Raw genomic sequence first — 26,516 nt, forward strand, 5'->3', positions numbered from 1 at the left:
TCAAAAAAGATTCAGCAGGGACTCTAACACTTACTCATCAAATAATTATAAAGAATGCATAATAAATGCATAAACTATGAACTGCTTAATATATTGAGTAATCCATTTATTATGGAGTATATAAGACAAGCATTAATGTTGACCATTTCAATAATTCATGGAACTGTATGTATTGCAGATACTAATGCTCTGTAATTAAATAGCTCAATGACTATTTGGGATTAGGCTGTGCTTTCCATGTAAGATGTGGAAAATAGCTACATCTGTACAAAGATTCTCAGAGAAAGCATTCTCACTCCAAGAGTCAGAACTGCATCCCTTTTGATACTGGGGGTAATGCAACACCTCTTAATTTAACATGCGTCTTGGGGATATTTGGTATATTTAAGCTTTTTAATATACTTTAGGAAATCATGAAAACATGAACTCCAAAGGCAAGTACAAAAAACAAAACACATCAGTTTATTAAAAGTCCATTAAGTATAAGCCAGTCCCAGGAGTTTTGAAACCTTAGTTGAAAATCATTAAAAAGATTTTTAAATGCCGGGGATTGGCATTGAAGAAGATGTAGTCAATTAATGATTTTTACAAATAGAGCTTTATTAATCCTCCTACTTTGTTATTTCTCATTACCCATATTTCTCTGCCAACTCTTCTATGTGAGGCCATGAAATGGGCAATAGTAGGAAAACTGCCCCTGTTTTAGCCCATGAATCTGCAACTGGGATATGAGGATGTCACACAAAGGTATTGAGAGAGTCATTTTCCCTTATGCTTTGGAGGGCGTATCTATGCAAGTCGCTATGCACACTGCCAACACACAAGACCTTGTGCCTGTCCTCCCAGCATGTGCTCAAGGCTGCTTCAGGTTGTCTAATTTGCAAATTTATTAAACCAGCATGTGCAGGAAGGTCATGACTGGGCAGGATTTATTTCTACACACAGAGCCTTGTCTTGCCGATAAGGCTCTATAGATACGCTAAGAGTCCATTTAGTGCTTTATTCTTGATTCAGTCATTTATTTATTTATTCTTTATGTGCAACTCCAAATTAAGTAAATCTGTTCCTTTCAAATGCTCTGTATTAAAACTTTGCAAATTCCTATGTATTGTACATGCCATAGCTATTAACCAATTCACTCTATTGATAATACACATTTTACCTTGTTTGCATTTTCATTTCCGGATGAACTGTTCTTAAAGGCAAAATCCTATCTTTACCTACATCACATCTGTGCAACTGGTGCCCCACGGGCCTCATGCACACTGACAGGGGTTATGTTGAGGTTCCCAGACTCCTGCCCTGCTGCTGCTCCCCCCATTAACTGGGGCTGCAACAGCAGCCAGGATCTCTGGGCTCCCTTCCCTCCTCTGGCTTTGCTGCCTGCCCCCTCCCAGGGGACAGGATAGTGCAGCGCAGCACAGCTGAGGGTGAGCTGGGGCCAAACAGATTTGAGGTGGGGGCCACACAGACTTGAGATGGGAGTACATGTGTGATGCAGTGAGCAGGGGGAAGAGAGCCATGGGTGCATGGTACAGCAGTGTTGGCAGGGGAGGGGCCTCGGCACTGTGTGTGGCCGGAGGGGATGGGACCCATGACTCACCCAGCTACAGCCCAGGGATTAGTCAACCCCCAACTGCTTACAAATTGGATAGCCCTGACCTGTGTGAGTGGGGATAATCTCACAAAAGCAGAAGTAATAATGAAGCATTCAGAAAGAAAGAAGATTGACAACTAGAAGTGCTCTGGCCATACCACCACTGCTGTTAGCAGCACTGTGACCTTGTGGGAAAGCATCTTCCTCTCTTTGCCTTCCCATTACCAAACTAAGATGCTGGTATCTATCTACCAACCAGTTAGGGGCTGCTGGATCCCATCAGAAAGATGCTGCACGAACAAAACGCCAGAATTAAAAAGGGGACCAGTGCTTTTGTCATTAACTGCTTCATCTTTCACGCAGAACTACATGCTTCTTTTCTGCAGCCAAGGCCCAGCTTAGGTCCTAGGGGTAAAATCTTAGCCTCACTGAAGTCAGTGGCAAAACTCCCACCGATTTCAGTCAGGCCAGGATTTCACCCTTAATTCCTAACCTTGGAGTAGAAGTGTTCAACCCCGGGCCTGTGGGGCCAGGTCCAGCCCACAAAGTCATGTTATCCAACCCGCAGGATTCCCCCCCCCCCCCCCGACTTCTGAAAATGTGGTGGCGGGAAGAGCAGTGGTGACCGATTGCCACTCTCCTGCTGTCAAATTTCTGAAGCCAGAGGGAGCCCAAAGAGCTGAATAGCACAGCCCTGTGCACGAGACTGATGGCCTGGGGCCGGTTGGGGTGGTGTGTGGCTAAGCGAGGCCATGCAGGGCAACGCGGAGTCAGCTAAGTGAGGCAGGCTGAGCAGCCTGGGGCTAATCAGGGCGGCACAGGGACTGTGGACTGGCACAGGGCGAATCAGGGCGGTGCGGAGGGGCACGGGGCAGTGCAGAACAGGGCTGCATGGGGCGGTGTGGCACAGGGCCAAGCAGGGTTACACGGGCCTGACCCGGCCCGCGGACTGGTCCTGCACTGCCTGTCGAGCCCGCAGGGCCAGACAACTGCGCAGCACCACTTCAGCGCCTCCAAGCCTCTCGCCTTGTACAGCTTCTTTTGTATTCATAATGCTGGTTCCCCCCGGTAGAGTCTGAAAGAAATAAAAGCAAGTAGGGGGTCAAAGAGAGAGAGAGAAAGAGGACCCCTCACCCCGGGCCCGGCCGGCACTGGGGAAGGGGCTGCCCCCAGCCCTGGGGGACGGGCCGGGCTGGGCGGGCGCGGTAACGCGAACTACAGCTCCCAGAATGCAGCGCGGCGGGGCGAACGGCACAGGAAGTGCCTTTGCGGCCGCTTCTCCTGACCGGAAGTGGGGGGCATTCGTCGTTCCTCCTCCTGGCCCACGGGCGGGCGGCGCGCGGGGGGCGTCACGGTAACGGCCGCGCTCGGGCCCCCTCCCTGCAGGGGTCGCGCGGGCGCGGGAGAGGGCAGCTCTTGCCACCGCACCGCGACTGCGGGGGCAGCGCATGCGCCGCTCGGGGTCTTTTCCCCTCCCCTCCAGTGCAGCAGGGTTTGAGAGAGCTTGTTTTAAGCCTTTGCCCTTCCGACCTTCACTCATGTCCCTGCTGTGTCTTTTCTTTGCCCCAAGCCATCACTGATGTGCCCCCAGTGGCTCCCTGATAGGGGGTTGTATCTACCTGGCGCACAGGACCCTTGGCCACTCACCTCTCCGGGCACTTTCACGGGGCCGTGTCCGCCACCTCCTTGGACTCGCTGCGGCAGGTGCTATCTGGTGGCTCTGCTCAGCATCCCCCCTGGGGCACCTGTTTTAAATCTGATACCTTGCTCCTGTCCCTGCTTTATCTTTTATTTTTCCCATTATTTTAGTTGATGCACATCCAAAAGCCCCCTCGAATAAAGGCTTCTGGATAACCATTGCTCTGCGGGCATAAGGCCCACCTTACCCTTATGCTGCAAATAGACCTGACCCTTATCTTGGTGGCTCCCCGCCTTGGAGCACTTGTTATCGGCCTCTAACCCTCACATCATTTCAGCTGTCCCAAGGAATCGGTCAGTATGTACCTGATAGCTCAACAACAGCGGGTGGGGTGGGTAACTTTGTGAGCTGGCACATGCCTGTGTTTCCTCTTTGCACCAAATAGGTTTAACCCAGTCTGCTTCATGTATAGGCCTGTGCCTCTTTTTTTTCCTATGTGACACCACTGCCAAGATGCAATGACTGGGAACCACCTTCTGCAGAATCTTGGGCCCCCCAAGGTTATGTCACACCACTAGTGTATGGAGTTGGTATCTGGGAAGATGAACCTAATAGCCCCTTGTAGAGTTGAACGGGGCTGTATGGCTTCTGCAAAGGATACAAGAGATGTTACGCAGCTCTCATCTCACTGCTGATACAAGATTAATGCCTGTCTTTGTGTATATTTGGGGATATTGGATATGTTTTTGAAAGTTAAATCTGTTCTTTTATGGGTTAGGTTCATTAAAAAAAAATTAAAATAATGGCTCCAAACCCATGACCATCCCTGACTAGCTCCCGGGCAATCAAGAATCATTTGAAGGTGCTCTCTTAATATCTGGGCACATTTTCAGTACACACTTTTTCTCTAAAATCAGCCCTCCAAAAATGGGGCTAATGTTTTAGCAGGGAAGCTGATTTTTCCTTGCTGGAAAAAATCCTACAGGAATAGAAACATAGAGACACTGTGCTACAATGACTCCCGCTTTTGTCTGGGGAACCAGGCAGGAGGGACAGCGTCCCATGTTAACCCTCTCACAGCTGCTGATGAAATAGTAGCTTTTGGCTGAAGTGTCGCTGAGCTGGCTGGGGATGAGCAGGCTGCTGCATGCAGTAAACTCTTGGGTATAACTTTAGAAAAATCTTTTTCTACAGACTGTCTTCCAAAAACAAGGTCTCTCTCTTATTTGTAGGTATGTGGTATGCAAATAAATGTAGTATTCGTTTTCTTTATCCTTCTTTTTTAATTATGTGAAATCAAAAGTATCATGAATATGTTTTTGGACACATTTCTGTTTTTTCAACCTAGTTGAGATAATGACATCCCTTGAAAGGAACCCCAAGCAGCAGATGATTTCTCAGCTGCATAATTTTGCTTCTGCTGGTGACACAGCTAGGTTGAAAGCATTGCTTAAGCATTCTCCATCCCTTATTAATGCAACAGCCGAAAATGGTTGGACAGCCTTGATGTATGGTGCTAGGAATGGGCACCTCGAGATTGTGCAGATTCTTCTTGAAGAAGGGTAAGAAACAGATTCATTCTCTTCAAAAGAATTTACTGGGTTCCTTGCTTCCCCTTTGATTCTCTCTCTGAATTACCACCATATTCAGGTCCATAAATGAGTAAACTTACCTATGTGGGTCATGAGAAGAAAAACCTTGCAGAGCAGAGCAAGTCACTCAAGGCATTCTAATGCCAAAATAGTTTATAATTGGTACTCCTGTAGGTCTGTGTATGTCTAAAAAAAAAAAGTTTAAAAATATTTTTTTAAAAGGGGTGTCAAACATAAGTCCTGTAGCCTGGATTTGGCCTGCAGAGCCAGGTCATTGGACCCAAAGAATTGGTTCATCCAGCCCTCAGCTTTGATGAGGGAATTTCTCTCAGCAGCAGCCAAGCTCCTGGGCTAGGCCCATGGAGTTGGAGCTGCCGCAACAACATGACTTGTTCCTGCAGTAGCAAGCAAGTGCCCACAATGCCAGGCTTCTTCCTGTGGTGTTCTCCCAAGCGCTTGGCAGGCAGGCTGGGGAATGCTACAGTGTACTGCCAGCAGCACCATGAACAGAAGCCTGGCATTGCAGTATGTTCTGGCAGCAGCAACCAAGCCCATGGGATGCTGGGTCCCAGGGCTCCATGCTCCTGTGCGACACCTCATTCACCCCACCATCACAGCATTCACAAGCCGCACCTGGTACCTCAAGGTATGTAGAAAAAACATTTAAACTTGTGCCTGTGGCCAAATCACTGATTCTTTGAATCAGCATCAAATCTTCAGATTAAGACGAATCGAATCGGGATAGTGATCCAAATCAATAAATCAAATCACTGTCCCCAATTTGGGCTGAATCTAAATCTGAATCAAATACGGCCCATTTTGCACACCCCTAGGCCATAATCATATTCTGGCCTGTGGGGCTGTTCCTATACCACTCATCCTGCTTATGGATCAGTCATACACCACTCATTTGACCCTCATCTGACACTTCTGGTTTAAAAGACAAAGACATTCTCTCAATAAAATTTACCATCTCTGCATTGTTTTCACTTTTCTCAGCCCAAGACTGGTAGAACTCCCTGGACTATTACAAGTTATTTTTACTCTTGATGGTAGTGATAAAAGAGTAGGACACAAGTCAGTCCTTCAGCTGGCCATTGCACTGTTTTCCTCCCCAGTGTAAAAATTGGGTATTTTAAAATTAATAAATCTGAATGTTCCAGTTTGTTTTTTCAGTGGATATTTAGATCTGTAATTTTCTATCTGCTTCTATACTGTAATGCAAATAAATGTGCTTTAGTATTTTTCCTGGCACATTTGTAAAAAAGTACCCCAGTACCAGTGAGGGATTTTCTTTGACTTCTTAATGTTTTAGCACAAGTATTGCTGTACTTGTCAAATGAGTTTGTGCATGACCATACTACACCTTTATCAAATAAAACCCTAATCAGTGCTGAATTTTTCTGTTTAGTGCCCTGGCACTCACCTTGGCACTTGTGCTTCAGTTGTTTCAACTCCTCTCTCTCATACACCACTGCACTTGTTTCTTTTGAAGGTATAACATCTAAAAAAGAAGAAACACCACTTACCATTTTCAAACCCTACATCAGTGCATCACTCAGGGTCAAAGAGAGACTAGCATGTTAAAGTAGCCTGCTTTGAAGTCAGTCATTGGTAGATATTTCTGCAAATGTCATTGCAAGCAATGAAAACAATATAAGAAACACCTCAAAGCTCTAGGGAGACTTGTGAGTCATCAGAAGGCTAGATGAGACTGATTGAAAGGGTAAGTCTTCTAAACTAATGTCTGAGTCAGATATGTGGTCCAGTTGAGCTGCAATTGGTGGAAGACAAATGGGGAGCAAAATTGGCTTTAAATTACTTTTTGGACCCCTAATCCTGGACCTAGCCAAAGTTGGTGTTGTCAGTGGCATGATTAAGATTAATCTAAAAGGCAACTGTAATTTGCAGTTTGTAACTGTAATTAGTAGTTAGTCTATGGGCTGTTTTGTCCACACCCTTTTTTACCCAACTACGCACTCATGGCTAGGCCCACCATGGAGTACAGTTACTGTGGCCTGTTTTATTGTGGAGTCCTTGAGGCAGAAGGAGTTCTTGGAGTCAGATTTGTTTTGTTTTCAATAATGAGGGCTCTTTCAGTTTCAAGGGAGAGAGAAACTCTAACACTGAACGCTGACACTAATATTAAAATATCTGGATGTAAGTTTTCATTTCTATTAAGAGAATGCGGGTCATAGAGGAAGAGAAGCTGTATCCAAAAAAACAGTGTTTTTCAAAGATTGTGGGTGGCAATGGTAGGTAACCAACTGCTGAACAGGAATTGCTAGTGTAATGCTATGGGTTAATAAGACCCCAGATGTATAAGCAGCGATATTATCAAGAAGGAGTATGGAGATAATATTGCATCTGTGTAGAGTGCTAGTGAGACCACTTCTAGAATAATGTAGCCAGTTTTGCATCCATACTTTGAAAAAGGCATTGAAAAATTAGATGGACTTTGGTAAAAGGTGCAAAGAATTATTTGAGATATGAAAAAAGCAGCTTACTGTAAGGAATTTAAAGGAGTTCAGTTTGCTTAACTTATTAAAGAGAACAAAAGAGGTGACTCAGTCACAGTCTGAAAGAGCCTACAGAGGCAGTAGATAGGACTCTTTAACTTGGCAGACAGATACAAGATGCAGTGGCTGGTAACAAGAATAATTCATACTGGAAATGAGCAAGTTTTTAAACAATAAAGATGATTAATCACTGAGACAGATTGCTAAAGGATATGGTAAATTTCTGTTATTTGAAGTCTTCATTTGGATGTCTTTCTAAAACATAAGTTCCAGTTCGAGCACAAGCAATCGACCTCAATGCAGGCATATCTGCATGAAATATGTAGTTACCTGTGTATCAGACAATATGGTCCTAATGGTTGTTTTTGGACTTAAGATCTGTGAGGATTTTCCTGGCCCTTTTATTTTTGTTTTTCTGAGGTGAGCATTTTTGTCTTTATTTGTTTTTCTTTCCACCCTGGGAACTTGGCTTTCCACAAAGTCAAAGAAACTTACTGGAACATTCATAGAGACTGCATTTCTACATTGTAAGGAGCCAACCTTACACCATCTCCCTTATCTTCAAGGATCAAGTACTTTATAGGGATATTTTGCTAATCTCTTTCTAGAGCAGCAAGAGCACCTTCTTGTAACACCAGACATTTAGAGACAAGGATAAAAAGAGTCCACATAGCCCATTAGGCTATGGACAGACTTGACTTGTAAACACTTTAAAAGGAGGGGAGGACTTGCATCAACTGTTATGTCTACTAAATAAAACCTTAAAGTTGCAACACTTTTGGAACAATATTGCTCTCGAAGACACATAGACATAATCGTTGCATGTTAATAGTTAATACTAGCATGTTCAGTACTGATACAATTGTTATATCTGTCTGTGTGCTTAGTTCCTTTCATGGATGCTTGAAATCAGGGGCAGATCCAGAGGGGGTGCAGTGGTGTGGCTCCCTTTTGGATTGGACTGCACCGCAGATGCCTCCAGGGACTTCTTAAAGTTCCTAAAACAGGTGAAAATACTCCCTCCCTGCCTGCCTTTCCCCACTGTTCTGAGGGCAGAGAAGAACCAGAGCCTTACTGGGAAGTGGGGACAACAGCAGGAAGGATGGAAAGGGGTTCCCCCTGCACTGTGACCAGGCAGGGTGGGGGGAACTTTCCAGTCACTCAAGTTGCTATTCTGCCCTCCCCAGTTGACCCAAGCCCCTGCTTATCCTGGTTGGCTCTGGAACTTCCCTACCCCCAACTGTGGAGAATGCAGCTGGAGCAGGCAGGAGAATGGGCAGGGAGGGAAGAAGAGGAGGGGTGGACTGCCTCTGAACAGGAAGGGAAAAGAAGAGGGTATTTTCACCTGCTTTAGGACTTTAGAAACTCCTCAGTAGCTCCTGCAGCCTGGTCTGCCTGGACTGATGGGGCAGAGAAAGCAAGGAGGAGGGGGGTTGTGGCTTCTGCATCTCACTTTGGGAAATCCTGGATCCACCCCTGGTTGAAAATCACTGTTCTCTCTGTAACTGAAGCAATTATTGCTTTGATCCAAGACTCCTTTTATTCTCCTTTTATTGTACTGTGTCAAAATTGACATTAGGCAGTTTGCTCAGTGATCTACTCTGCTGGGCTGTTGAGACTCTATGAGCTTTTTTTATCATTATACCTTTGGATGTTCAATACCCTATATAGGTTGTGTGGCCTTAATAAGGACTATTTCAAAATCCCAAAGCTTAATGGTCCCAGATATGCATCCTCACAAGTAAGAATATACAGCAGAAAGACCCTCACAGACCACACGTACTCCACTAACCATTGTTTATCTTTTCTGTTTTTAATAGGTGTGACAGATCCATTGCCAATAAATCAAGGCAGACTGCACTGGACATTGCTAAATTTTGGGGGTATAAGCATGTCGCGAATTTACTGGCTAATATTAAGGGTGGGCAGACACCTATTTTCTTGCCAAATGAAGTGATGGAATGTGAAAATTATTTCAGCAGGACACTTTTGGACAGAAGAAGTGATAAAAGAACAGATTATAAATGGCTAAGCAAAAAACAGAGCCATCCAACTACAGTTTACATCCTTTTTTCAAAGTTAAGCCCACTGGTTACTTTAACAGGAGGAGAGGACAGTACCCAGCAGCCAGAAGTCAGGCTTTGTAAGCTATGCCACAAGGATGTCAAGGAATATATGACTGAAGAAGTCACCTTGATTTTTCTTGGAGTAGAACTTCAACGGAATAAGGACTTGTTAGCCACTCACAATGGAGGAGTTTTAAAAGAAGTTGAAGAGGATGGATTAGTTGCTTGGTTTGCTGTTAGCATAGATTCCATCTCCGCTGAGCAGTTGAAACAGAAGCATCAAGATTGTTATTTTCTTCATCCTCCAATGCCTGCACTCCTGCAGTTGCCTGAAAAAGAAGCTGGTAAGGTGCCTAAAATGCAAATTTAGCAACTCTTGAATCAGAAAGAAGGAGTAGGTGAATAGCATTCAAGATGCCTTGGTCTCTTTACTGAGTATATATCTGACCTTCAGCAAGTCTATGGCCAATCTGCACGTCTCACTGGTACCTATATATAAACTGATCATATTCAGATCATCCGCAAAGGAGAGTTGAACTTTAACTCCTTGTAACATAACTGAGATCTTTTGAATGGTGCAAATTGTTATAGAAAAATCAAATTTAAAATGACAGAAACAGGATTCATGGACCAGCAGGTTTAAGAAGTCATTTGCTCAAGCAGTCCACAGGGTCATCCATTCTGAACCCTCCCACCCACCATACCACAGAGCTTCCTAAGAAAAAACTAAACATCAGTATTCCACAGGTGAACGTGGGGAGAACAAGTATATCACTTGTTCCTTGCTACTGTAATGGTACAGAATGTGTTAAATGATCCAGAACAGTGCTCCATGTGGTAGAGGAAAGAATAAACTACCCAAGTCCTTGCCAATCTGTACAATTCCTGATGCTAAATTGATTGCCCATCACCATAGATAAAATAGTAATTGCCGGAAGTTTTAATTAAAATCCAGTTACCAGTTTTTACTGTCTAGAACTGGTTGTGTGTAGAATTTGGCCTATACACAGCTGAAAGATACTAGCACCAGCAAAATATGGTGATAAGATTTTAAAACCTCATGGTTTTGTATGTAAACCATCCGTGTGTAAATGCACAGATATTACATCAAAATCAAGTAAAAAAACACTCCCATATATAGATGACAGGTACTAAAAAGAGGATCCTAATGAACAGTTTTTGAATACTTACATGAGAAGAAAAAAAAAAGTACTTCTGGTGTGCATACTAGCACAGTAACCAGTACACATTAGAATAACACCCAAAGAATTGAGGCCCCAGTATTCAGGGCGCTCTACAGACAGAAAGGAGACGAGGCATTCTAGAAAGGGCTTAAGGTCAAGAAATAGTGGATATTGTGAAATAATGCACAAGAATATGTACACAAGATAGCACTAGTGTTATCTTAGTCATGAGGTAAAGGCTTTGTGTTGATTCCTCTTTTGTTTAGAATTTTCCTAAAGTGCTCCTGAGTAAAAATTAAATCTCAGTTTTCCTATGTTAATCAATGTAAAACTTTTTAAAACACAGCATTCTACAGGTCAACTCCAATCATAAGTGATTTTTCTTGGTTGCCTACACAACCTGACTCTGATTTTGCATTTACCCTTCATTAGTATATGTGGCAGATCCAGATGAATCAGGGCCATAAGTACAATGGAAAAGATGAAGTTTATTAAAGTGACAGTTTAAAGCTTGGTCTTAGTTCAATTTTCATGATTAATTGATGATTATGATTTCCTTGGTTTACCAAACATTTTCATAAATTCATAGATGTAAGGTTGGAAAGGACCTAAGTAGATCTTTAAGTCCGACCCCCTGCTCTGGGCAGGAGAAAATACTGGGCTCATATGACCCCAGCTAGGTAACAGTCAAGCCTCCTCTTAAAGTCCCCCAAGGTAAGAGCCAGCACCACTTCCCTTGGAAGTTGGTTCCAGATCCTAACCGCTCTGACTGTGAAATAGTGCCTTCTAATGTCCAGCCTGAACCTAATCTCAAACAACTTATGGCTGTTATTCCTTGTTACTCTGGGAGGTGCTCAGGTGAACAGGGTCTCTCCCATTCCTTGCTGGTCCCCCCGGTAAGTTTATAGACGGCCACCAGGTCCCCTTCTCAGCCTTCTCTTGTGATATTATAAAAGCTGAAAAATGTTATTTGATTTTAAGTGACTTTTTGGTTTTTTTCTTTTAAAGGAGTAGTAGCCCAGGCTAGATCCATTCTCGCGTGGCACAGCCGGTATCAGTTCTGCCCAACATGTGGTAGTACAACCAAGACAGAAGAAGGAGGTTACAAGAAGACCTGTTTAAAAAATGGTTGTCCCAGTCTACAAGGTGTTCACAATACATCATATCCAAGAGTTGGTAAGCTTAAATATAAACAAATGGCTGAGGAAAATTGGTCCATAATCACTATTTAACTCATTGTCTTTGCTGTGCCTTGCTCCTTTTTAATTCTTCCTGTTACTTCATTCAAACCCTTCCCATCTCTTTTAATTATCTTCTGGACAGTGCACGTCTGCCAGCTTTATTCAGAGTTAAGTAGTCCAAGCTGCTTTTTGTCTGTGTTGTGTGACAAAATAATGCAACACAACTTCAGTCTGATGTGTAGTACTGTAATGACCTTAATAGAAAGTGATGTTGCAAGAATGTATGTTAGCTATCAAAACTGATAATGTATCAGTGATGAAGCCATGATGGTTCAGAAATTATGCAAGAGTCAAGGATTTCTTAGGGAGATATCTTTTATTGGACTGACTATATAGTTGGGATAGAGTCAGATAAGCATTTGAATGCAAGACCTGATAAAGAAGGTGGGAGAGGGAAGGCAGGGCTTCACTGGTGCCCGGCCTGCCAGAAAAGTAGGCCACCACTGGTTTAGGGTAAGAGATAATAGTTGCAGCACAGAGAAACAACACCGCCACTGCTGCAAGTGAAAGTGGCCATAGCTGCTCTGTTTGTACTAAATTTATTTCTTTCAGCAATGAGAATGCCTGCTGGTTAAAATTTCACAGTAAGTCCAGTAGGTGGACCCCAAATGAGTTCTGTGGATCCTAAATAGGCAAGCTGCACAGTCCTCTCAGAATGGTATTAGTTCTGGACACACACAGTACCCCAGGGAACTTTGCTGGCAAAAACTTAAGACACCTACAAACTTTCAGGTGCCAAAGATTGGGTGGAGATTTGTGGATCACACTCTCAGACTTTGGCACTTAAGTCACTTTGTGTGTCTGTGCCTAATGACTTGCCTGAAAATCTGGGACAGACGAGGGACCTGAACTCTCATGTCAAACCATAAATTAGTGTTTTAATTACTATATCATCCTTGTTATTCTTTTAAAAGCTTGAGTCTTCTTCCCTGTGCTGTGGTCTCCCTATCTTTTTTTGCCCTGCATCATCTTTCTTTGACTTCCCTTTCCTCTCTCCCGTCACCTTGTCATCTTTCCTTCTGAATCATTTTGTGTCTTTTCTTTGACCTTTCTCTCTTTCCTTGCCTCTGTTGTTCTGCCATTTTATTAATCCTACTCTGTCCACCATTCTCTAGTGCTTTATGGACTACAGTGAAACTTAATAAACCCATTAACAGTTTTTTCTTCAAAGTCATTAGCATAATAAACTAAGACAATAAATAGGATTATATGAGAGACTGCTGAACCAGCAGTTGGTTTGGGGTTCTTTTTATTAAAAAGATGACAGCCAGCAGGACTTGCAGTTTCTACTATGTCCCCCAGGTACATTCTGAGTAGGGCACCAGTCTTTAAAAAGTATTTGCCTACTGACATTACTAAATCAGTCATTCTGACAGAAGGAAAAATACAAGAGGGGCAAACAGGCAAGAAACTCAAAGCAAGTAGAATGTAGAATAAGGTGGAGAGAAAGAACAGAAAGCAAATATAAAATGCACATATTAATATGGTTATAACAAGGAATCCAAGATGGGAAAGAAATGGTAGGGGCATGGTATAGAAAGAGGGGAAGGACCAAAGTAGAAATAATAGAAAAAAATGGGGAGAACACACAAAAACAGAAGTAGTTACACAAGAAAGAAAGACGTGAAAAGGAAAGGAAGAAAAGAAACAAAAAAGGAAAGAGAAAACACAGAATATGCCAAGGAAAGAGAGTGACAGTTAGAGAAATTTGACCAAAGTAAGAATGAAAACACATTACTGCATTGCGATCATAATAATACCTAGCTGTTTCCTATCTGTGACCAAAGAAGAGGTTATGGTAAATTGTCTTTGCTGAAGGAACTGTTGTTTTGTGTTGGACGTATAATTAGGTTAATGCTGAAAATCCTTGAACACACAGGGCTGTCCAGTTTCTAAGCAGCTGGGAGCCAAATGCTCTGTGGGCCACCCCAGTGGGGGGCCACATACCCAGGAGCTACACAAATGGATCCTCACTGCACTGCATGTCCATATGTGTACCCCAACCACCACTGCACTCCAGAGACTCCATCTGCTGTTGCAGCCACAGAAATGGGGGAGTGGTGGCTCAGTGGGAGCCCAAGCCCACAACTTAATTCCTCACGGGCCACAGGTGGCTTGCAGGTTGCCAGTTGGACAGCCCTGCTTTAATGGGTTGCATGGTTAAGTGATAAGTCATTTGTATCCTGAATTTCAAGGTGTGGCTGGTAGAGTACCCCTGCTAGACACATATATTACAAAGTTACGCTAAATGGTACCTTGTTTAAAACCACTGCTTTCCCCAAGCATTTACCAAATTAAGAGTTTAAGCTCTTAAAGATATTGTATCTGTATTTACATTCATTAATATTAAATAGGGATTATCCATGACTGCAATTTGTTGCTGTATTTTGAGCCAAGAAATGCTAAATTTGAACAGATTTCTTTCATATGCGTTCCAGATCCTGTAGTGATAATGCAAGTCATTCATCCAGATGACAACCAATGCCTCTTGGGTAGAAAGAGTACGTTTCCTCCAGGCATGTTTACCTGCCTTGCTGGATTTGTAGAACCTGGTGAGATTTTCCTCATGATGTTGGTGTCAGTTCATTTTGTATTTACCCAGTTCACTATTGATTGTTTGTGGTTTTTCAAAAGGATTTTCCTGGATATTGATTTTAAATACATTGAAAAGAAATTTCAGAAGTTTCATAGTTTTTAGGGGTTGGAATGGACCTTACAGATCATTGGGTCAGCCCCCTCTGCATTTGGGCAGCAAAGGCTGTTCGAGTGGCTTGGACATAGGGGCTTACTTATTCCAAGGTGACCCTGTTTCCGAGTCTCAAAATATGACGCTGTTCATACCATCAACTACTCTGGCATGTTCAGCTGTCTCCAAGCTTCAGTCTCAGCTGAGTGCAGGTTCACAGCACTGCAGGAGGCAAGCAACCCCATTCCACTTCTTCAAGCTGGACAGTGCCGCTTTGTCCAGTTTTCAGAGGGGTTTAAAATGGGACTGGCCCAGCAAAAATATAATGTATGGCCATCTTCCTTATTTCTTTTACTTAAAGAAAAAATAACTGTGCACAACCCATTTAAGCGTCACAAAGACTGAAATTAGCACTTCATTGAGATAGGACTTCTACTGTTGTGTTCCAGCAACAGTCCCCAAGACTGTCAGAAGCAAGTGGGCATTGTGTTGTCAAAGCAGAAGTGAGGTTTCAGTAGGAAGCGTTCATTTCTTAAGACATCCCACCTAACCACGACTCTTTCTAGCAGTGTGCAGAGGTCCCCAGACTAGTTCTGGATGTCTGTACAATACAATGCATGTCATGCGGAGACAATAGCCTGGGTCCCAAAATTACTATGGCTGTACCAGTACAGTGCTTCACCTGGACTGACAAAACCAAGCTGTTGGAGTTAGTTAGCATGCATATATTTCTACAAGTAGTTGTGTTGCAACATATAGACATACCCAGATTTGTCTCTCTCAGAACTGACTCCATAAATAAGAACTGTTAACTTGTAAAGCCAACAAGTGATTTCAAATTTAAAAGCCAAAATCCCCCAAAACTCTATACTAAATACTCAATTCTGTATGTTCTCCATTTAAAATGTCCAAAGAGGTTTTTCTTAAGTTTTCAAAAGGGCCCACCACCCAAAACAACTGTCCTGTAGAGTCAAACCAAGCATGAGAAGTTCAAATGAGAATTATTTTCTGAGAAATTTTCTTATGTTAAGATCAAGGGAAAATGTTATATTAAGATTTTCACTAACAATCATTTTAATGATTTAGCTGCTAATATAGGGAATTAAGTACACATTTCTATTTTTATAGGAACTGAAATTAGTTGTCTTTTGCTCATTTCACTGCATGTTGTGATTCAATTACTTAAATAGCTTCCAAACAGTGTTGTAATTATTTGCGTGCTCTATTTATATTGTTTCACATCTGTTCAAATAAATATACATGTTGTATGTTGTCTTTTAGGGATATCTTATGTTGAATAGTCCACACACCTTGTCAGTAGATTTTTTTAAAGGAACATTCTCAAAATTGGATATTTCTTTAGCCAAGTAATTTCAAATTATTCCATTTTCTGAAAGTGAATTCTGTAAGTCCCAGGACCTGATTTTTAAAAAATATATATTTTAAAATATATCTGCATACTGTTTTCTTTTCCCTGGGTGATAATATACAAGGATTTTTTTTTTCAGCAAGGTAGAAACTAAGATTGAATTCACCTGGACTATGTATATACTTAGAATGAAGCAAGTAGTTAAGTGACTGCAATATCCTGAACTTAAATAACTCTATAAAAGAATGCAGAAAAGGCAAAAAGTGTTGTAAAATGTATAAGAAAAAGAGAAAAGAATTTTTGGTAATCTTTTTTCAGTAATAATAGTCTCAAGTATTTATAGTGATAGTAAATACAACATTTTCAGACAGAAATGAGGTTTGGGGGCTAATGAATCCCTTTCAGGTGAAACCTTTTCCTTTGTTTTCTAAATTGTTCAGATAAACTGAACTCATTCACTGTCATGAGTTTTTGGCACAAACCAGCAGTGAACAAAAGGACCCTGTGTGTTTAGAACAGAGGTTATATCTTCCATTGAGTTACATGTTTTTGTCACAGGTATGATTTGAACAGTTTTTTGTATCAAATGTCATTGGGGGGTTTGAGGTGTGGGGGCAGAATTCTCTCATATGTTGTAATCTGTCTTATTCACAGACCATAATGCATAGCTAAGTCTACAAATTCAGCTAATGAAACTAGTGCTGTATGGATGAACAATCTCCTTTTTTTTTGTTTGTTTGTTTCCCTTTTTCTCCTACCTTCTTTATTTTTCAGTTCTAGGCTCAACTAAAGACTGTAGTAGTGGAAATCTCAGAGGGCAGCATATTATGTTATTTCCATGCTAATTTTGCTCAGTAAAGAAATTTGTCTACTTTGGAGAAACAATTAATGATCCTCCCAAATACTTCCAGGAAGTGTCTTTCATTAGTTTGGTCAGGGAACTTAAGGCAAAGACTGGCAAAAAATAACTAGATATTATTCACAAAAGAGAACCACAAAGTACTAAGGAACAATGATATTGTATTCCTAGCATTGGTCACTGTTCAGTCTGGCAGAGGAATGGTGGATTGCTTTGTGCTATAGATTTTATAGAATAAAGGTAATATTTAATCACATTATAGTCATGTCTGGGAGCTCATCGTTTGTCAAAATGTTGTCTTTTATGAAAAACTATGATATATATGAATCCTTAAATTAGAACTAAAAGTTAGGGAAATGTCAAAAAACTTCAGTCATAACCCATGTACAAATAACATATTATACATAATACACATGTACTTGTGGTAGGTATGCTGATATTTCTTAGGATAGAGTTAAAGCTTTCTATTAATAATGAAATTAGAAGAATTTCTTCCCTGAGGGAGACAAAGAATCAATTAGAATGCTTAAGGTGTGAATACATTTAAATAATCTACTTTCATTTTACTCTCAGTTTTCATATTTTAAACACTTGGTTTATTTTTAAGTGTAGTTATCTATGCCATTATATTTATAGAACAAACCTTAACTTAAAGTTGACAAAATTCCTTTTTGCCATAATAATAAAATGATTGCCTCAAAAAATAATTTGAGTTAAAGCGCCTTATATTTCCTACATGTGTCCTAATTTCAAGGAGTACTGCCAGCCTGCATACTTACAGTAAATTCACATCTTAGGAATTTACAGGATGATGGTGGCACCGTGCATTTTTTTTCCATTTTGAAAATGTTGCTTTGGTATCTGCCTTTTATAACACTTCTGTGTGTCATTCTTCAGATCTGTGCCCCAGTCTGTGAACTAGACCCTTGTAGATAATTGTTCAAAGCAGTTTCAAATCTTTTGAGTCAGTTGAATGTATAGAGTGTAATCCTTGCTTGGAGCATTTTCATCAGCTGCTTGTTCTTTGCCCTGCTTGATTAGGTGAAACAATAGAAGATGCAGTTCGAAGAGAAGTAGAAGAGGAGAGTGGAGTCAAGGTTGGCTGTGTTCAGTATGTCTCTTGTCAACCATGGCCAATGCCCTCCTCCCTAATGATTGGTTGCTTAGCTGTTGCTGTGTCTACAGAAATTAAAGTTGACAAGAATGAAATAGAGGATGCCCGCTGGTTCACTAGAGAACAGGTAAAGTTCAATTTAATTTCCTTCTTGTATTGATTGTTCTGTGACTGTATTGGTTCTGGCATACAATAGATATGTGCTTTTTTCAGCAAGTTGAACAAGTACTTATACTCCCTATATCATACAATTATATTGTAATTATAAATTGCGCATAACAAAGAAAGGCAGATACTCATAAAAGATAATGCTTGTATAACTACTGTGCGCGGGCATTTTGAATACTGTTGCCATGCTTAGATATTCACAGCTTGTCTTTGAGAGCATTTTAGTTATCCTGGTCCATTTCTGGTTATTTTTCTGAGGATTTTTTTGGATGCAGATATGAGAAGTATCAAGTGGCATTGATTTTTCCAGGTTTTCCAAGGAAAGATGTTGCCATTTTTAAGATAAAACTAAGGGTCTTCATTATGTCTTTAGTATCTTTTTTCATACACTTGTAACGTAAGAACCCAGTCCCACAATTCACTGTACATGGACATGCCTCTTCACAAATTCAGCAAACTGCAGTATTGAAGTTCAAATGTATAAAACTAGAAAATCAAAAAAAAAACCCCACAGTGGATGGAATTTAAATATAAATATAAAATAAATAACTTGAGGCTTGTTGTAATTGCTGCATCCTGTCTTCCACCTTTTCTGTGTGTTACCATTTGCAGTAGTGTGTGTATATTTATTTAGGTTGAAAACTCTAAGGTAGTAACCATGTTTTCTTATTTCAGTAAAGCAAAGGTGGTGTATAAATAATTAACAAAGAACTGTTTAGTGACAGGACACATACCATTCATCATTCTTAAAAGCAAAGAAATAAGTTAAAGTCTTTTACCTGCCTTTACACTTTCTTGTCACCTGGAGCATTGCTGATAATCCAGTGTTCCATGATAGTTTTACTTCCCTCACCTACAAATCTCTGGTCTTTTTTTATTATGGAATCATTCATTAGCTTCAAGAAGGAAGGCACCAGTGTGTGACATCAGTACAACATTTTTATATGACATGCAGCCGCATACTTTTTCAAAACCGTTAAACAGGACAATTTTTCACCTTTTGCATAAGCAATCATAATAGAAATTAAAATTTAGAGAACATTATTCAGCTCAACTGAAACTGTAGAGTAAACTTCCAATTGTCTGAATTCCATAACCATCTCCATTTTAGTTTGGGAAAACAGGATTTTGTAAACTGAGAACCTGCTGTCTTCAGACTAGATTTCTTTGCCCCTTCCGGTCCTAAATAGTGACTGAGTTCTGCAGTGGTGGATCATGCAGCTCTATTCCCAGCATACTGAACTCTGTTTGAATTTACATATTAAAAGGCAACATCTTTACCTAATAAATAGGCAAAGATAGCATTGTCAGGATTATTACTTTGGAATTCTACTCTTTACATATGGACTAAAATTAACTTTCTTGCGCATAACTTTTTTTCTATGCCTAAATATATAAAGGACTTGGAAAATAATTATTTGCAAAACTGAGTAATGTTAGGCTACTAGCCCATATATAGATATCTAAATAAAAGTGGCTGAATTTTTGGAAATGTCAAGTTCCCACAATTTTTATCAAGGTCAGTATGAGATGCAGGTGTTCAGCATCCTTGAAAAGTAGTTCTTTTTGGAAGCCTAATTTAAAGGTCCTGCTTGCTGAATATTTTACAAAGCAGAAGATGGGATAAACAGGAAAATTAAATACCATGAAGAATCCTTGCACCACAATTGAAAGAATAAGGACCAAACTTCAATCCTTGCTTAAGCTGCATATCCCTACGCCAGCTCTGAATTTCACTTTGTAGGACCTATAAAACAAAGCATTATGAACAATATGCCCTGAGACCACTTTTTATACATCAGTAGTTTGTAAATTACAGTTCTATGAGATCAGGGTACCGTAATTGCAAGACAATACTTGTTAGAAAGTAATTTGAACTACTTAACTACTGCAAAAACAGTTTTGAACAATTCCATAAAATATTCTCCTCAGTCCTCATTGGAAGAGAAACAACCTCTATACATAACATTTTAGTGAAAATTTTAGAAAAAATAGTATAATATTACAAGTAATCACACGCATATATGAAGATCTTTAGCAGGAATTGGACTCCTGGGTTCAGTTCTGGTCACCTGATCAGGGTGCAGCAGAAATAGAAGTTATACTGAGACAAGCAAGGTTTAGAAGGATGAAAATACTTTCATAGAAGAAATTGGGCTTAGGGCCCCTCTAGTCATTCATGTAAAGGCGTGATAGGATCTGATGCATGATTGTGAGATCCAACATCAGATCCAATCGTGCCTTATTGCCCATGCAAGGGGAGCCCTAGTTGATCCTGATCCCTGGCTCCCCCTGGACAAGTAAGTAGCAAGCTCTGCAGCAGCATCCCATGTGGTGCTGTAGCTGCGAGTCCCGCAGATGATGAGGCTTGCAGCTGAGGCAGTGAATGGGATGCTGCTGCGGCCGCAAGCCTCATCAGCTGTGGGACTCCAAGCTGGGACAGCATTGCTGCAGCTGGAAGCCCCATCAGCTGACCACCCATTTAATTAATGGCATGATAAGAACAAGCCACAAAGTTATGCATTTTTTGTGGAATAACTCTGTGGCTTATTGCTTGTTTTATCACACCCTTACTTGATTGAAAGTGTGGCTGGGCCACAATTTAAGACAAGGTTGGGCAATATGTAGCCCATGGGCTGGATCCAGCCCACCAACAGATTCAATCTGGCCCATGGGTGGATGGCCATCAACTAATTGGATCTGGCCCACAGGCAGGCAGCAGCTCTGGCCACCACATGATGCCAGGTGGGCAAGTAACACTACTTCGTTCCAGCAGCATCAGGCATCTGCTGCGGACATAGCTGGGGCTTCCATTGCAGCAGTGTCACCTGTGGGCACAGCCAGCAAGATTCCAGAGCCCCAACACAGAATCTGCTGACTGTGCCCACAGCTGATGCTGCCACCCACCTGGCACGGCAGCAGCTCCTGCCTGGACCCACAGCTGATGCCGCCAGCAGGTTCTGGGTTGGTGCTCTGGGTGGGAGTTTGCACTACGCTGGGAGTGCAGTGGCATCAGCTGTGGATGCTGCTTGTGGGTTCTGTGTCTAGGCTCCTGAACCTACAAGTAGCATCTACAGCTGACCCTGCTGCCTGCCTGCTGCAGCAAACTGCAGCTCCAGCAGGTTCTGGAAAGAGGGGGAGAGAGACAGAAGAGAAAGTGACATAGAGGAGAGAGAGAGACATGTCCATGTACAGTGAATTAAGGGACTGGGTTCTTAAGTTACAAGTGTATAAAAAAAGATACCAAAGAAAGACAGAGACAGAAAAGAGAGAGTCAGAGAGGGAGAAGAGAAAGACAGTGAGAGAAAGATGGATATGGCCCTTGACGGGTACCCAAAACTCATTAAATGGCCCTCCAGCCATTTGTCTACCCTGGAGTAAAGAAATGATTAACTGGTTAATCATGTCTTAAGTGTAATATATAGATGCCCTGTTTCACAAATAGACACATTAGGATATCATAGAAGCATAAAATAATGAATCAGTTTAGTAAATCAACAGTGCTTTGTAGTGTTTCTCATAATAAAATAGACCAAAACAAGGGGGGCTGTTAGAGAAAATAACAAAGTTGATAAAAGTTGATTTTACACTCACATAATCTGTGCAACTCGTTGTCCAGGGTAAAACCAAAATCTGCTCAACCCACTGTTAAGCACCAGGAAATATTGGACTTTTTCATGTGTTTTATGTTGCAGGAGAAATCAGCAAGGTAAAATCTCAGTATATTTTTAGAACCATTTGTTTAAATTATTTACACTGGTTTCAAATATACAGGTTGACCGAAAGCCTTCATGTAATCCCATATTTTCAGGACTTCCACTCAAATGCTAATGCCTACTTCTCAGGGAAGAACTCTGCTTCAGTAATTTACTCTAACAGAGAGCAAATGCCACACTTTCTGAAAAACTACTTTAGAAAACCAAGAATGCAGCATTTTCTTTTAAAGACTGAAAGCTTGCTTGTATGTTAAGAAAGAGAACTCATAGAACAGTGTAGCAGCACCATCTGGTGGTCCCCGCCACACTTATAGGCTACAGAAAGGGATTAGACATTTAAACAAAGTATGATTGTTTACAGTTAGTTTAGAAGGAAAATAAACTTGCAGACTTCAGGTGTTATACTAGATGACTTCCTAAGGTTCCTTCTAGCCCTGGTTTTCTATGATTCTATGACAGATAAGTTAAATAGACTGTTAGACCTTTGCAGTATTGTACCCATGTGTTCATAAAATGTTAGACTGTGTATATTTATAAGATTAATTTATGAGACAAAATCTATATGTATTGCAGGTTGTGGAAGTTCTCATAAAAGGAAATCAGCGTTCATTTTTCGTGCCACCATGTCGAGCCATCGCACACCAGTTGATAAAGCACTGGATTGGAATGAACTCTAACCTTTAAATCCAAGGAATTGCTTTAACTTAAATTACTTCTTCCAGTGACCACTAATATTGAAAGTAAGTTAGAAATGATGGGTCATCTAGTAAAGAGTGTAACCACAGTAACTGAGTCTTAATCCTGGCTTTTGGGTTTGACTTGTCTCACTGTCCTTTTCAGAAGTGGGTTGGAATAGGATAGTGCCCATTAATTACCCCCAAACAAAAAATAGTGTCAAGATTTAAATATATTTTTGTCTTTCACTATCACTTCTTCTTACCAGCTCCTGAGTTACCTACTTTGGATCTTTTATTTGTTTGAGATGTAAGGTTTAATTTAGACCTGATGGAAGTGGTCCCAGCTCCATGTAACTTTACCTAAAAGCTGCCTGTTGTCTGGGACACTCTCTGTGTAATCTCCTTTTCTGTTATCTTGCTTCCTTCTTTTGTCTTGTTTTCTCTTTCTTGTCCCATATTTTATTCACCTTTTCATTTTCTTCTATCTTCATTCTGATCCATTCACCCTTTATCTGCAGTCACTTGTCACTCCCCTCAGATCAATAAAATACTTTTTAAATTCTAGCAACAGTAGCACTTAATTGAAGATGTATTCACAGCAAGTATTAGCTGCTGCTATAGTATATATTTATGAAGATGCTGAATGTGTAAGCATTTTTGTACATCACATGAATAGCGTTGCAGCAATCCAATCTGAACTAACATACCCATGTAGACATACTGTACTACAATATTATATTTGCAATAAAGAAGAGTGAGGAGCTGTCCTGTCAGTCTGATAATCAGATGCTGGTATAAGGCAGTGACTGTGGTAGGTGCTGTTGAGCAGCAAACAAGTGTGTGGTAGATTTGCTTCTGGTCAGTGCATATTGTTTTAGAGAACTGCAGGGAAAATTAGATTAATTAAACTAAGCATAAAAGATGCAAGAATTTAAATGACATCACAAAAATGTAAAATAAAATGTGCTTAATATATGAGGCATTATGGAATACTGGTTATGCAGTTTGCATATAATTGAAAGTGCTAAAGTCAAATTGAAAGTAGCCTAACTATAACAATTCCAACTGTAAAGAAGAGAAGATAATAGAGGTTAGAAAAATAATATTAATTTATTGATATATATTTAATTTTAATAACACTACAGTGATTCAGACTGTTGTAGAAAATATATAAAAGCATGTATTTTATACATGTTTAAGCTACAGTACCATAATTCAGATTTTGTGCCTTATAATAAGTTAGTGACAGGAATTCAAACTATTTTCTTTCCAAAATAGAAGATTATAAAATTATGTTGTTATTATGGAAACAGCTTTTTTCCTTTAATGATCTATAAGTACAGAGTGAAAAAAATGTTTTGAAAAAATTCAAATAACTAGACAATGATGTAATCATGTAAGATTCAATCATATAAAATAATGTATAATATGTCTTTATAGTTTTCATTTATTTGGAGGAAATTGATTTTCTTTTTTATCAGGTTAAAGAATACTCCAAATGAATTTGACTCAAAAATTTCCACAATGCCAAGGCCTATTACAATGTTTCCATGTTGGTCCCCTGCTCTTTCCCCATCCCAGTAGATATACATTTTCTCATTCACTGTTTTCAACACAAACATTGCAGCACTTTTACTGGTAATAAAGTGGTTCTTAAACTTTGGTTTTGAAAGCACTGGCAAGAGCTAACAAGACATAAGTTGCTAGCCACTTCTCTTTGTTCTATCTGTATATTTTGAGCCTAGATGCTTTCACTAGGGGCTACTGCTATGTAGTGGGAGATAAAATAGAAAATGGGCTCAGGGACTGGAACTACAAGAAGGACTGAAGCTGAATGTTGATAAAGATACTTGTCTCCCAGTGAGAGAGAAGCACAGGACAAAAGGAAGTAGAATAGCAGTATCTTCAGGAGAGCAAAAAGAGAACACCAGGTAGCATAGCATTGAATGGGAGAAGAGGACTGTGTGGTGTATAGCATCTTGGTTAGGGGGAAGATGGTGAGAAAACTGAGAGTGAGAAACATGGGAGAGGGCAAAAGGGAACAATTACAGGCAATGTAAAAGTAATTCACTTATGTTAAAGCAGCTAAAAATACATATACAATATAAAGTCCTTTACTTAATACTGACTTTTCATGTAGGAAATTACTGTAGTTGGTATATAGAGGAAAGAATAGGATTATGACAGTGAAGTTCATAAGAGGTCACAAGATGACGTCACTTTGAGGACTCAAACTATACTATGAAATGTTTCAGAACCTATGCACTATGAAAAAAAAGAACAATTATCTAGTCATTTATAATATTTTCCATGTTTTTGACAGAGGAAATGCAAAAAGTAAATAGTGACAAATAAAGTAACATGTTAGTAGTCCTTCAGTTTAAATCATCATCTCAACAATTCAAGGAGAGACTGAAGTAAGTGTCTTGGGCCACATGTACATGGTAAACTTACTGTGCCCAGCAGCAGTGCCCCACTGCTCATGCCACGTGTCACAATATTTCCTCTGGGCAGACTGTCTCCTAAAGCAGAAGCAGTGTAACCATGTCCATGTAGTGCCACAAGCAGGCCAATTAAATGGGTGTGGGGAAAGTACCACTTTCACACAATCATCCTAATTAGTTAACTCACAGCACCCCACAACGATGGCTATACTATAAAGTCACTGCTGTTGGGCTCAGTGGGTTTATCCAGTAGTCTGCACTTACAGAGTATGCTTCCTTTCTTCTATTATGAAATAAAAATATATTACTTGGGAAAATAAAGGCTATTTTAACTATTTTAATTCACAAGTTAAAATGAAACTTTTTTTATTTTATTTTCATTGAGCTTGTCTGTAGACATCAAAATTGAATCGTATTTTGAATGTACAGTATTTTCTTAAGGATGATTATTATTTACAGATTATGTACATGAACAAGCTAACTGAAAATCCAACATCTCTTGAGTAATATACTGTAGTCATTTAATGCTGTATACCAATGCTGTAGCATGTTAGAACATTACTTAGCCAAAATACAGAAAGAGAAGGCAGAAAGAATATAATTAGTCAAGTTGGAATTTGATGAAAGTAGCACCTCCATGGGATTTTACTCTATGTGTTTAATCCAAAAGACTGTTTCTGCACCAATAGTATATGCCTTAACCCCAGATCAGTAGAGTAAATTAGAATGGGAAATGCCTTAATGCCACTTGTTGAATAATTAAAATTACTGTTGGGGGGGGCATTGTTTCTATTGAATGAAGATGCATCTCTGTCTCTCAGCATATCCCTTCCTTTCCCATGTCTTTTGTGATACCAAAGCAAACAAAAACACAATGGGGAATGTGTAGAGAAAAGAATAAAAGACGTTTCTGAAGACATTCGTGTTTTTTTTTCTTTTCCTGCTTATTTCAACATTAACAGTTATTAAATCTTATTCTGTACAGAATACTTTATATGTATGAAACATAAAGTATATGTGTAGCCTGTATATATAGTTACTGACAAACATGTATAATAAAATAAAAACCAATGAAAAAGAAAAAAAATTGGGACACAATGAACAAATATGATAAGTACTTAATAAAATTATGAATATTGTGAAGCTTTCATAATGGCATATATATATAAAAATGTTTCTTGTAACTCACATGTTTTGCTGTACAGGTATAAACTTGAGAAAAATGTTGCTAGTTTCAGTTTGCATACGGTAACATAGCAAATATTTGTTGTTAAGGTACTTCATATGAAAATGTTGCTAGTTTATTACATCTTAAATATGTGTATAGGGTAGAATAAAATATATTTCTTACCTTTCAATCTAAAACACATAAGGGGGAAAAAAAGTGCATACCATTAGGCTGATTAAAGATAGAACGCTTCTGATGCTGCATGGAATTAAATATACTAATCAGATTCTGAGCTTAAGGGACGGAAATAGAAATCAAAAGAAATGGAGCAGGCCAAGACACTGAACAATATTACCTAGTCTCTTATCTTTACTTTTAATGTAAATAATTGTATTGATTCAGACTTTCCAGAAAAGACTGACAGCTGATAGGGAATTTACCCAGGTGAGTTAAGTTGATTATTATTCTGCTTTAGCT

The 26,516-nt window shown here is 40.1% G+C and overlaps 1 protein-coding gene across 3 annotated transcripts; it reads left to right on the plus strand.

The window, feature by feature from the left end:
• The first annotated feature begins 2,857 nt into the window (after positions 1-2,857).
• Positions 2,858-25,788, plus strand: NUDT12 (nudix hydrolase 12). Of its 3 annotated transcripts, XM_019484183.2 has the most exons (8): positions 2,887-2,951; positions 3,407-3,589; positions 4,585-4,798; positions 9,168-9,757; positions 11,606-11,773; positions 14,277-14,390; positions 17,794-17,993; positions 22,324-25,788. In XM_019484183.2, exons 3-8 carry the CDS (start codon positions 4,593-4,595, stop codon positions 22,432-22,434), a joined length of 1,389 nt encoding a protein of 462 aa, XP_019339728.1. In that variant the 5' UTR covers positions 2,887-2,951; positions 3,407-3,589; positions 4,585-4,592; the 3' UTR covers positions 22,435-25,788. The 3 variants fall into 3 exon arrangements, with proteins under 3 accessions (XP_006274211.1, XP_019339728.1, XP_019339725.1); XM_006274149.4 differs by lacking the exon at positions 3,407-3,589 and having other exon boundaries at positions 2,858-2,951; XM_019484180.2 differs by lacking the exon at positions 2,887-2,951 and having other exon boundaries at positions 2,975-3,589.
• Positions 25,789-26,516: the final 728 nt, after the last annotated feature.

The sequence above is a fragment of the Alligator mississippiensis genome, chromosome 3, assembly GCF_030867095.1.
Source record: "Alligator mississippiensis isolate rAllMis1 chromosome 3, rAllMis1, whole genome shotgun sequence".
Taxonomy (NCBI): domain Eukaryota; kingdom Metazoa; phylum Chordata; order Crocodylia; family Alligatoridae; genus Alligator; species Alligator mississippiensis.